At 34.9% G+C, this 12,727-nt stretch overlaps 1 protein-coding gene across 5 annotated transcripts in view; it reads left to right on the top strand.

Annotated features, from left to right (window-relative positions):
* Nucleotides 1-8,857, top strand: part of Clhc1 (clathrin heavy chain linker domain containing 1) — a 75,908-nt gene extending 67,051 nt beyond the window's left edge. For 4 of the 5 annotated variants that reach the window (XM_074049742.1, XM_074049741.1, XM_074049745.1 and 1 more), the window contains 2 exons: nucleotides 1,367-1,546; nucleotides 4,404-4,712. In XM_074049742.1, the coding sequence (XP_073905843.1) occupies nucleotides 1,367-1,546; nucleotides 4,404-4,594 (371 nt within the window). In that variant the 3' untranslated portion in view covers nucleotides 4,595-4,712. Of the gene's footprint in view, nucleotides 1-1,366; nucleotides 1,547-4,403; nucleotides 4,713-4,905 lie in introns of those variants that run through there. The other variant, XM_074049743.1, reaches the window with a different exon arrangement.
* Nucleotides 8,858-12,727: the final 3,870 nt, after the last annotated feature.

The raw sequence follows: 12,727 nt of genomic DNA, 5'->3' as shown, positions 1-12,727 counted from the left end.
AAGGAATCATCTGTGGTCTTGGGGATCAGATTCAGTTTGTTAATACTTTCTGGCTTCATAAATAAATGTTCTAAGATTTAGATTATCAGTTTACATTTACAAATTGAAAAAAAGAAAACAAAAAATCCTTAGAAAAATCCTAAAAATACATTGTTCCCTAAAGCATAAATCTGAATGTTTTAGAAATATAAACTGTTTTCATTTTTCACCCTTAATAATTTCTGGAATAAAGCCTAAAGTGGTTTGCTTGCTCACCTTTCCCATTATTAAAAAAGTGAATTACTAAATATCTATCTGGAAACTGTCTTATTTTAGATCAGAGTCTCAAATTTTCTGGTCTCATGTCTCCCTTGAGCTATTAAAAAAGCATTGGCGGGCTGGTGGAGTGGCTCAAGTGGTAAAGTACCTGCCTAGCAAGCATGAGGCTCTGAGTTCAAACCCCAGTACCACCAAAAAAAAAAAAAGCATTGGCAACCCCAAACAATGTTAATGTATGTGGGATATATCTATCATATTTATCCTTTTACCCCTGACTAAATATAAAAATGAACTCAAAATGGATCTATTTTATCAAATAGATAAAACTATTTTTTATGAAAGAAAACATAAGTATAAAACTTCATGGTCTTAGGTTAGGCAGTACTTTCTTTTATTTGCCAGCAAAAGCACATCAACAAAAGAAAAATGAATAAATCAGACTTAAAATTAAAGACTTTTGAGCTTCACAAGACACCATTAAGAAAATGAAAATGTAATCCGTTGGAGGAAAAAAGGATTTCTTCAAGAGAAGAAAGCCTACATCATCAACAGCTTCAGTGTCACACAGGATTATATTGTATGGAAAGAAATATTGTTGATGATAATAATTCGAAAATGATTTAGAAGAGCTGGAGGTGTGTGGCTCAAGTGGTAGAGCACTTGCCTAGCAAGTGTCAGACTGTGACTTCAAACTCAGTACTGCTGAAAAAGTTTAAAAAAGGAAATAATTTAGAAAATCTGGACTCAGAATACAAAAATTTAGACTCTTTTCTTTATATCTATGCACAAGATTTAAAGGCTAAAATCTGTCTAAATGTAAATAAATAATTATTTAAATACTAAAAAAATTAAATTTTTCTTATACTCTTTGTTACAGGTGGTTCATCCTTCATTTTTTTGCCATGCTGGGCATAATTTATTTATTTATTTTCTTTCTTTTTTTTTTGACTGAAGATAGTAGTACTGTTTGGATTGGAGTGAGTCACTTGAGGGGTTTGGAAGGACTGGAAAAAGAAGTGTTGATTGGCAGGCATAGATATTAGCTGGTCTGTTTCTAATTGATTTATCATATGAAGGTGCTGAGATAGTTTCTCATTTTTACTCTCAGACGACCTGATGCAACTAATAACAGCATGTCCCCAAATTGAATTAATTCAATCTCTCACTCAAGAAAGGAATGGGAAACCACCATATTTATCTTTTGGGCTTACCGTACTACATCTGTTCTCTACAGATATGAAAAAAGTTGGCATTGAGCTATTTCAAGAATTAAACAAGGGTGGGAAAGGTAAGTTGAATGAGGTGTTGTTCTGAAAGAAATAGTAGTGCGTTATTTATTGAAAGGTTCAAGAGGATTTATATAAGTAAATTTTCCATAGAGTTCCTTGTTACAAAGTATTAACTTTAGGAGTTCATAATATAAATATTACCATGTCAGTAATAGTCTGTTGGCAATAGTAAATAGTATATATTTCTTTTTTTTTTTTTCTGGCAGTCCTGGGGTTTGAACTCAGGGCTTCACTCTTGCTAAGCAGGCACTTTACCATTTGAGCCACTCCATCAGCCCTATATGTTTTTTGAGGGAATTAGAATGAAGAGAGACTCTTTATTAAGTCCAAAGGGAATGTCATAACAATTATAAAAGTTAACACTATCCTAAAAACTTTATATATATTAACATAAATGTATATTTAGCGATCTTTTCACATATATTTTAAATGTTATTTAGATATAAACCTTAAAATTTTTAATTCTTAGGCAAAATATATCTATCTTTACATGATATTCACTCTGAACCTAACTCTTCAGGAGGGGTCAAGCATAATTAAATTGCATTTTTTCACTTTCATTAACTTAACATAGGAGCTTCCACAGACTTTTATTTTATTTTACTTTTAAAAACATTTTTATTAGCACATATTAGTTGTGCGGGGAGGGGGTTCATTGTGACATTTTCATATATGCTTACAATGTACCTGATTAGGTTTATCCCTACCAGCATTCTCCTCCACCCCCCAGTCCTCCTATAATTTCAACAGGTTTCACTGATCTACTTTCATACAAGCATATATAGTACATCAACTGTATTCACCCTCTTCATTCACCCTCCCTCATTCCATTGATACTCACTCCCTATCAGGACCTGTTTTTACATTCCTGCCCTTCATTTTTTTTTTCTTTTTGTATTTTTTGACTCAAGTCTCTGGAGCACATATGACTTGCCCTTTATTTTTTAAAGTGTATGTTTGTTGTCAAAGGAGTTTCATCATGATATTTCACTCATGAATATATGGTACTTTAACCAGATTAACCCCCTATTTTATTCTTCCTTATCCCTTTCTCCCTGTACCACATTGTTTCAACTTTCAGTGTGTTTCATCATGCCATCTTCAAACACAGATCCAATGTTTTTTGGTATTATTTACTCTGTATCATTCTCTTTCCTTTTCACTCCTTCCTCTAGAGCCCTCAAACAGTTCCACTATTACAATATATTTCTATATCTAGATCTATCTATATCTATAGATATAGATATAAAATATACAAATCATGTTTGTACTTGTATGCATATTTGTGTTTATCTTTTGGAACTATCTTCCACACATGAGAGAAAACAACACTTTTTGTCTTTCTGAACCTGGCTTACTTTGCTTAACATGATTATCTCCAGTTCTATCTATTTACCTGCAAATGTCTTATTTTCATTTTTCTTTATGGCTGAATAGTACTCCATTGTGTATATATACCACATTTTTTAATTCATTCATCAATTGCAGGGGATCTGGGCCAACTTGATTTTATTGTCTGAGGTCAAGGAAGCAATGATAAATTATCTGAAAATATATTTGAGAATATTAATATATATATATATATATTAATAGGACTGGGGTTTTAACTTAGGGCTGCACGCTTGCAAAGCAGGCACTCTGCCACTGGAGCCACTCCTCCAGCCCATTTTGTTAAGGTTATTTTGTTGAAGGGTTCTCTTGAACTATTTGCCAAGGCTGTCCTTGAACTGTGTGTGATCCTCCAAATCTCAGCTTCCCAGGTAACTGGGATTATAGGTGTGAGCTACCAGCCTTTGGCTAGGAAGATACTTTTATATTTTGAAATTATCATTACAGGCACTAACTAAAATACATGATAGGAAAATAGCAATTATGGTCCAAATAAAATAATAGTGATTCTAAAGAGAAATCCTCTTTAATGAAATTTCATAAGTAATGAGAATAATAGATAAGAAATTAGCTATTGATAGATCTGAGAGTAACTATACTTGACTTTTAAAAAAAATATTTTTTATGATGCTAGGCATCAAACCCAGGCACTCTATCACTGAGACACATACACAATCCAAGAGTCATTATATTAACTTTCAAAAGTGAATAATATCATTAGAATTTTTAAGAATAAAATTATTTCATTTTTCAGCCATGTCATAAAGAGGTCTCCATTAGAAAAAAGATGGAGAGAGAGTTTGCCAAAGAGTTTGTGTCTTTTTTTTTTTTTTTTTTTTGGTGGGACAGGGGTTTGAACTCAGGGATTCAGAGCTCTACCACTTGAGCCATACCTGTAGTCCCCAAAGAGTTTGTGAACTCTTGGGACAACACTATTAAAGGCACTTAAATGTTTGAAGGATCATGAAAACTGGAGCAATATATCCTCAATTATTTGACAGTTTCTAGTAGTGCCTTACATACTCTGAAAAAGGATGAGTCCATATTCTTCACTTTCTGAGCTCCCTGTCTTATAATCTTCAACATCTGCTATCTTACCAAAAAGGAGGTAAGTGGAGAAGTGAGGAATATGGAAAATGGTAGAGAGCTGAACTGAGACATGAAAGGTATATGATAAAAGAGGAGAAAGAGGAACTAACTTAAGAAATTAACAGGATGGAGGTATGGTTCAAGTGATAGAACACCTGCCCAGCAAGCACAGGCCATGAGTTCAAACCCTAGTACTGCTAAAACAAAACTTACCAAGAGCTGGACTGAGTGCTATGAAGATTAATTTTTCTGGGAGTCAGGTAGAGTTTAAGAGTAACTGAATTGAAATTATGTCTTTTTTACTTTTGAAGAATCACTAAATGTAGAATATAAAATAAGAATAAGTAGCATACTATAATATTGTATCTTTTTCCTCAGATGCAGTAGAACATCTTGTGATGAATGACTCATTTTGCTCCTTAGAAAAGTGGCAAGAAGTGGCAAATATATGTTTACAGAATGGCTTTGAAAAAATATCTAATAACATCCTGTCCATTCTTCGATCTCAGTCTGGAGTTGCAGAATTTGAGGATGATACCATCAACTTAATGGAACATGTTTTTTGGTAGTTTCATATTTTAACCAGTTGAGGGAGCTTGTGCAACATATTACATATGTTGGTCAGGCAAATTGGTTTTGGCATAACTAACATAAATAAATATAGAGTATGAAACTCTGGAAAACAAATCACACTTCTTTTGTTATGGTGACATTTAGATTTGTCTGTGAAACATTTAAATTATTGCTTCCTTTTCCCCCGTAGTCATTTCTTATATTGAATCTTGATAAAGTCCAAAATTATAACTGTGTAAATCAGCATAGATATTTCTATCTAAGCTTATATCTAGATATATTCTTTTCTGGTTGTCTCATTTGATAGCTGGAAATCATGAAGGTGAGGATAATATTCTGCTACAAACCTGCCTCAACAAGAAAGGCAGGATGCTATTTCAAGGTTGGACTTGCTGGTAAATCTTAGACTACAATAATTTTCTGCTGAGTTAAAGATGGCCCCTTGCTTTGATATATATAAGGTAGGCAAAGATTAAGCCCCTACTAAAGTTGGGAGTCTTGGTGTGTTCTTACTTAAAGAGAAGACCAGTCATATTTTGCATAGAAGTAGACCTGGGATACCTATTGGCATTATAAAAAGTGGCTTTGTGCTGGGTGTGGTGGTGCATACCTTAATCCCAGCACTCAGCACCCTGAGGCAGTAGGATCATGAGTTCAAGGCCAACCTGTGCTACATGTGATGGTGCAGGCCTGCGATCTCAGCACTGGGAAGGCTGAGGCAAGAGGATATTGAGTTCAAGGACAGCCTAGACTACACAGTTAGTTCAAGATCAGCATCAAGACCCTTTCTCAAAGAAAAAAAAAACAAAAACAAAAAACAAAACGTAAAAACAAAAAGTGGTTTTGTATGATTTCAAGTGTTTGAATAAGTATTTGATTCAAAACTCAAGAATTTGTACCATGGACAGGTATGATATTCAAAATATTTAATGATCAGTAGGGAATGGGTGCTAATCAAGCAGAGCAGATATACAGGTAGTCAGAACAGCTTTTAGTCCTCATGCCACATCAGAACGTACCAAATGAATGTCAGCCTTAACCATGGAACACAGCAAAATGAACTACTATTAGCTAGAGTAAGAGCAAAGAGTGTAAATTTTCCCCTTCTAATGAATAGGTGTCTGTTTATTATTTTACAGTGGAAAAAATATGAACTTGGACTCAATCAGCCTTATTTTAAAATCCTCTTACTCATTTATAAAATATGGGTTCGTAACACCTGACCTAGGTTTGTTATGAGGATTAGTGGTAATTTGTGTGTAGTGTAAGTATATAGTATAATGGAAGAACTTACAGAAGATGACTAATAGTTCCATGTAGTAGACTGAGAAACACATATTTATTTTAGTTTATACTTGCTAAATCCTACATTTCTGTTTGTATGATATTGGAGTATTTGGTATGTCAAAATAACTTGTTGCCATATTAAGCTATCTGTCTCATATTATGGTTGCTTGGCATATATTATAAATCTAGAAGTGTACTGGCTGAATTTAATTTTTCCATGTGGTGCTAAGCACTGAATAACTGGATAGTTATAATTCAGTTTTCTAAAACTTAATTTTTTACTAAAATAATACATCTTCATAGTTTAACAAGCAAAGTATTACTAAGATACTTATAATAACTAATATTTTTATTTCTGGCCTTTTATATTGGCTGTGATTTTTTTTTTAAAGAACAAATGAAGGATAAAATTTAAAAGGAAGGGAGAGAAGAGGGTATTTCAGCAGTATTTATTCTTTATGTATCAATGGTTTAAAACCTTTTTTTTCTTTGAGGCCTGTATAATTGATAGAAAGCTATTATGGGTTCAGTGACAGAACATACAGGAAAAAATGTAACCATGAAATCCAGGAGGATGAAGTAGATGTATAAATCTGGAGAAAGCTTGAAACAGCACCTGCTGCTGTTCTGTTAATTTTGCCTTGGTTTTAAAATGTTTTTTTCTTTACTCATTATTATTCCTTCTCGTTACCTTTGGCAGCTTTCCCAAGGAAAGTAAAAATTGCCAAGTCAATATGAATTAAAATGCCTGGAGGTGGAGAATAGAGTTGGGAGGAAGAGAAGAACTTAAAGTCAACTGGGGGAAGGGAAAGAATTAAGTTGTGAGCTATGTAGCTATATTGTAATCTATCCTGAAAGGAGAACAATGTGGACCCCAGCACAGAAGATGCATTGCAGACCAGCTTTTGCCTCTACTGAGTTTTGTGTCCTTTTCCCATGCTTAAGATAAATTTATTGTGAGTAGATATTTCCTCTTGTTATTTCCTACTCCTGAAATGCAGTAATTATGAAAAGGTACAAATTATTTCACAGTGATTCTTGATCTTCTGTCTGAATTTAAAATACTAAGACTCAATATTAGTATCAACCATGCCTACTAACTACTTATATAAAATAGCAAAGATTACAACCTTGGGCTGGTAGAATGGCTCAAGTGGTAGCACCTGCTTGCAAGCTCAAGAGGCCCTGAGTTCAATGCCTAGTACAGGAAAAAAAAAAAAATCACAAAGATTACAACCTCAATGGAAAGACATTGCATATTTTTTGAAATTTCTAACAATAATTCCCTTGTAACATTGTAGTATATTCAAATTTCACCATTTGCTTTAAAATGCTTTTTTACAGTTGAATTGTTCACTATAATCAGAACCTAAGCACTGTTCCTGAGTTCTATTTGATCTAGAGTATGTCTCCTATCCTATTCTTTCTCTTGCCATTGACTATGTGAGCTGGCATGGTTATTACTGGGAATGTTCCACATTCTGAATTTATCTGATTACTTCCTTATGCTATTATTTAAATTGATCTTCTATTTCTCATATTTTCTAAAAGTAGAAGTTAGCTCCAAAAGCTTGAGTAGATTTAAGTTTAACTATTTTAGTGGGAATACTCACGGGTGGATACTGATACTTCACACTCCTTCATGTTACAAGGTGCCAAATGTTTGGTTGCCTCATGCCAGTGCTTTTTGAGATAAAGTTCAAAATCTTTACATGACCTAAAAGCCCTACTTAGTCAGGATTCCAGCTGCCTCTTCAGCCTCACCTTCTATCATGTGCCTCACTTTCTTTGAACTAGATACTTGCCTTTCTGTTCTTGACCCTTTCTTTTTACTTTCAATCTCAGCTTAGTTAAAACTTCAGGGGGCTTGGGATATGGCTCAGAGGTAGAACACTTGCCTAGCCTGTACAAGCCCCTAGATTTAACCACCAGAAATAGAAAAAAAAAAAAAAACCACTTTCCTCAGGGAGCCTTCTGTAACTTCCTTAATCATACCGGTTTTCCCTTTTTTAGGCTGTTCTTTATTAAATTTGTCATTATTATATGGCTACCATAACATAATATACAGACTGAGTGACTCAACAAGCAGAAATTTATTATTTCAAAGTTCTGGAGGCTAGAAGTTTTAGATCAAGGCATTGGCAGGGTTGAGTTCCTTTTGTTCTTGTTTTTGTTGGTGATGGCTTTGGTTGTTTTGCTTTGTTTTGGTTTTTGGGTTTTTCTTTTTCTTTTTTGAAGTCCTAAAGGTAGAATCCAGGGCCTTTGGCATGTGAAGCACATGTTCTACCACTGAGCTATGTCCCCAACCCATGTTTATTTGAGACAGTTTATTCAGATTGGCCTTGAACTTAATCCTCTTGCCTAAGCCTCCCAAGTACTGGGATTACAGGTGTTTGTATCAAATTTCTTCTTCTTGTAAGTACACCAGGCATACAGAATTAGGGCCCACCCTAATTCATTTTAACTTTACTCTATACAAATAAGATCACATTCTCATGTAATTTGGGTTAGAACTTCAACATATGAATTTTGAGACAACATAATTCAACCCCTAATAGCTGCCATTTATCACCAAAATAAAACATATTACTGGCCATAAAATAAATGTTCAATAAACAGTTGTTGCACCAGTAAATGCTAGGCTGGACCTTGTATTTTTCATATTTAATGCCAATCTTGTAAACTAACTTTGCTCTTGCTTAAATTTTTGGTAAATTTTATAGGTATGTAAACACACATCCACACATCACATATTCTGAAAAGTGCAGAAGTGATAAATACAGAGCTTAATGATTTTTCACAAAGTGAACATGTCTGTGTAACTAATCTCCAGATGATGAAATAGAATACCCCTGGAATGTTCCGCCACTACTGTTTCCCCCCGCAAATGTTGCCTCTCTTTTCACTTCTGCCATAGATGAGTTTTGCCTGATTTTGAATTTCATGTAAACAAAATCATAATGCATTTATTATTTTGTGTCTGGATTCTTTTGCTTTTTATTACTTTTGTGAAATTTTCCCATATTGTGTGTAGTCATAGTTCTTCCTTTTCATTGCTATTTGTTTTCCCATTGTATTCTACCATAAATGGACATGCAAGTTGTCTCCAGTGTGGGCCTAATTCAAATAGTCCTGCATGAACATTCTTGAACATGTCTTATATGTGAACATATCTGTGCATTTTTACTGGATTCCTGCCTTGCTTTGTAAGTTGTTTTTTTGATGGCCCCACTAGAAGGTATAATTTTCAGGGCCAGTGCTGCATCATTTAATTTATAATACTATTGTCCTCTGTGCTATTATGAAATATCTATAGTAGAAATTGGGTATTGGGTTAGAAATTAACTGCATTTTTCTTTTCTAGCCCTTGGCACTTTTTATTTTCTGCATAAAGCACCTCTTTGCTTCCCATATAAAGGCTAGAAGAAACATTTCTTTAAGTGCTTTCTAGACAACAGATACTACACTAGTCATTTAAATTTATTTATTTATTAAATATTCATAACAATTTTGTACAGTAGATATTATTTTAGCAGTACTGGGGTTTGAACTCCTGGCCTTGCACTTGCTAGGCAGGTGCTGTACTGCTTGAGCCACTCCCCCAGCCCTTACAGTATATATTATTATCTCCATTTTTGTGGATAAAGGAAAGGGAGATTGGAAGGTAAATATCACATAGCAAGGACCATGAATTTTATTAGGTGTTCATTCTATCATATCAATGAAAGGGAGGAAAATTAGTATGGTTCTTTCTACCATATGAATGAAAGACAGGAAAATGTTTCTTCCAGGGTCTGAAAGATTTAATTGTACTAGTTACATTTTTTTGTTTAAATTATTACAGTGAAGCACTTATCAAATATATTTCCATTCATTCATTCATTTAGAATGTCATTCATTTAGAAAGGTTTAGAAACAAATTTAATTTAATGAAAAAAATATTCTTAGACCAGGCATGGTGGTACATACCTGTAGTCCCAGCTAACTTGGGAGGTGGAAGTAGGAGGATTGCAGTCTGAAGCAGGCTCCAGAAAAAGCACAAGACCATATCTGAAAAATAAGCTAAAGCAAAAAGTGCTGGATGTGGTTCAATTAGAACGCTTGCCTAGCAAAGGTAAAACCCTGAGTTCAAACCCTAGTACCACTCCCCACCACCAATTTTTTTTCTTAACATTTAGAATTTTCCCTGAATCATAGATTAATAAATGACTATTAAATCAACCCATTTTCTTAACTTTAAAAGATGAAAAATTATTGCATTTTAGGTGATTAGAATTCTGTTAGACTGTTAAGGTATAAGTTAAAAAAACGTATAGACCTTGTTAGTTATTTTTTGAACTTTGTTCATTTCATAGAAAGCTCATAAATTTCTTTATTCCTTCTTGGAAAAAAAGCATTTAACAAAGTTAAACCAGTGTAGCACTACTGAACGTATAAAGTTTTCAACTTGTTAGAAGTTAAAATTTGTTGTATTCTTGAATCAAAAAATATATTATTAACTACATCCTGGTGTGGCTCATGCCTGTAATCCTAGCTCCTCGGGAGGCAGAGGATCGCAGTTCCAAGTCAGCCTGTGCAAATAGTTCATGAGACCCTACCTCGAAAAACCCATTACAAAAAGGGCTGGTGGAGTGGCTCAAGGTATAGGCCCTCACCCCAGTATTGCAAAAAATAAAAATTTATATATATAAACAAAATAAATATATTGTTATTTCTGTAGGTATTTCCTTTTTGTTTCTTTTTAGTTGATTATCTAAAGGTACCCTCATTACCTTGGGAATCTATGTCACATCTCCTTGATGTTCTTAGGCTCCAAACAAAAGGTCACCTTCAAGTATCTGTAGAAGTCTAACCCTACTATAAACTAGTAATGTTTCACACTCAGGCATAGGAGGATCTGAGGTCTTTTTTGTTGGTGGTGGTGGTACTGGGGTTTGAACTCCAGGCCTCATGCTTGCTAGGCAGGTTCTGTTACCACTTGAGCCAGTAGTCCAGCCCTTTTTTTGTGTGGTGGGTTATTTTGAGATAGGGTCTCACAAACTATTTGCCCAAGACTGGCTTCAAACTGCAATCCTCCTGATCTCTGCCTCCTGAGTAGCTAGGATTACAGACACAAGCCACTGATGCCTGGCTCTGAGGACTTTTTGAAAGGGGAAAATTGTGATAAATACCAGCCAATTTTTACCAGCCAGGATTATGAATTTGGTATTACCATCTCAGGAGCTAGAAATGTAGATTTAGTATGTGCAGTCCTGATTTTCAGGATTCTTTCAAACAAGACCTACAAACCAAACAACATATAGGCCACAAATTTGAAATCTCTGTTCTAAACTCAGGAGAGCATGTTTAATTTCTTGGGTCCATCAACTTTAAATGAAGCTCTTTCAGTAGTAATAGAAGCAAAGAATTAACCATCCTTTCTCATTCAGAAAAAAACTGCTACAGAGTACCCAATTTAATGATAGACCAGTAATTGAAGGAAAGATAAAGGGTAGAGTTATTCTAAGTATTGTCAGTCCAGTAGGGAGGCCATTTTGACTCCTAATGCAGAGGAGCTTAGAAGGTCACACAGATGAAATTGTGTGTAGAAAGAAGAAAGATACACATCAAGTAATTTTGAAACTCTTTTCTCCACCCTAAAGAATTAATCTGTCAGTCCTTCTCCAACTATGTTCTCAAAAGAATGGATGGTTAAGAAGCAATATTACATGTGGTAAAGCACCTGTTTGCAAATGCAAAGCCCTGATTTTCAAACTCCAGTCCCACAAAAAAAGAAGAAGAAGAAGAAGAAGCAATATTATAGAGGTGTCCAAGCAGGAGTGCAGGTGAGAGGAAGTGACACTGCATACCCTGTAGGTGTCTCTCCTGGCTATTGAGAGGTGTCCCAAATGGCTCAGCCTTGATTACTCTGTGATTTTCATTGACTAATGGAACTTAGGAAAGGACACTGGGACCCCAGAAGCCAGAATTTGAGTCAGTGCTCTTTGAGGATGTGGCTGTGAACTTTACCATGAAGGAGTGATCTTTGCTGAATCCTTGCCAAAAGACGCTCCATAGATATATGACACAGAAAATCTTAAGGAACCAGGCTGCCATAGATGTCAAGATGTTGAGAGAACAGAAAGAAGGTAGTCAGTGTGGAAAAATCTTCAAGTAGATTCTAAATACTATTGTGAATGAAAAAACTCCTGGAGTAAAATTGTGTGGCGACATCCTCATTGGACATTCTTCTCTAAATGTGCCTACTAGTGATCAGACTGTTCACAAATCTTATGAATATCTGCAATAGAAAGAGAAGCTACATAAATGGGGGGAATGTGGGAAAGGCTTCACGTACCTCAAACACTTTCGAAGCATGAACAAATTCACACTAGAGAGAAACTCTATGTATGTAAGCACTGTGTGTGGGAAAGCCTTCACTTATCCCAGTTTGTTTCAATACCATGAAAGGGTTCATGCTAGAGAGAAACCCTATGTATGTGAGCAATGTGGGAATGCCTTTTCATCTTTGAGTAAGGTTTGATACATGAACTAGCTCAACTCACACTGGAGAGAAACCCTATGTTTATAAGCAATGTAGCAAAGCATTTGTTTGCTTCAGAACAACATGGAAGCACTCACATTGGAGAGAAACTTCATGTGTACAGCCTTCACTAATCACAATTCCCTTTAATTCCATGAAAAGGTTCACACTTGGAAGAAACCCTGTGCTTATTAGCAATGTAGGAAAGCCTTTTCTTCTTTGAGTAAAGTTCAAAGACATGAACAAAGTTATACTGGAGAAAATCCCTGGTATAAACAATGTGGGAAAGTCTTCACTCATTACAGGTACTTTCAAAGAC

This window comes from Castor canadensis, chromosome 12 (assembly GCF_047511655.1).
Source record: "Castor canadensis chromosome 12, mCasCan1.hap1v2, whole genome shotgun sequence".
NCBI classification, from domain to species: domain Eukaryota; kingdom Metazoa; phylum Chordata; class Mammalia; order Rodentia; family Castoridae; genus Castor; species Castor canadensis.
Note: the sequence above shows the minus strand (reverse complement) of the source record. Positions and strands in the feature narration are given on the sequence as shown.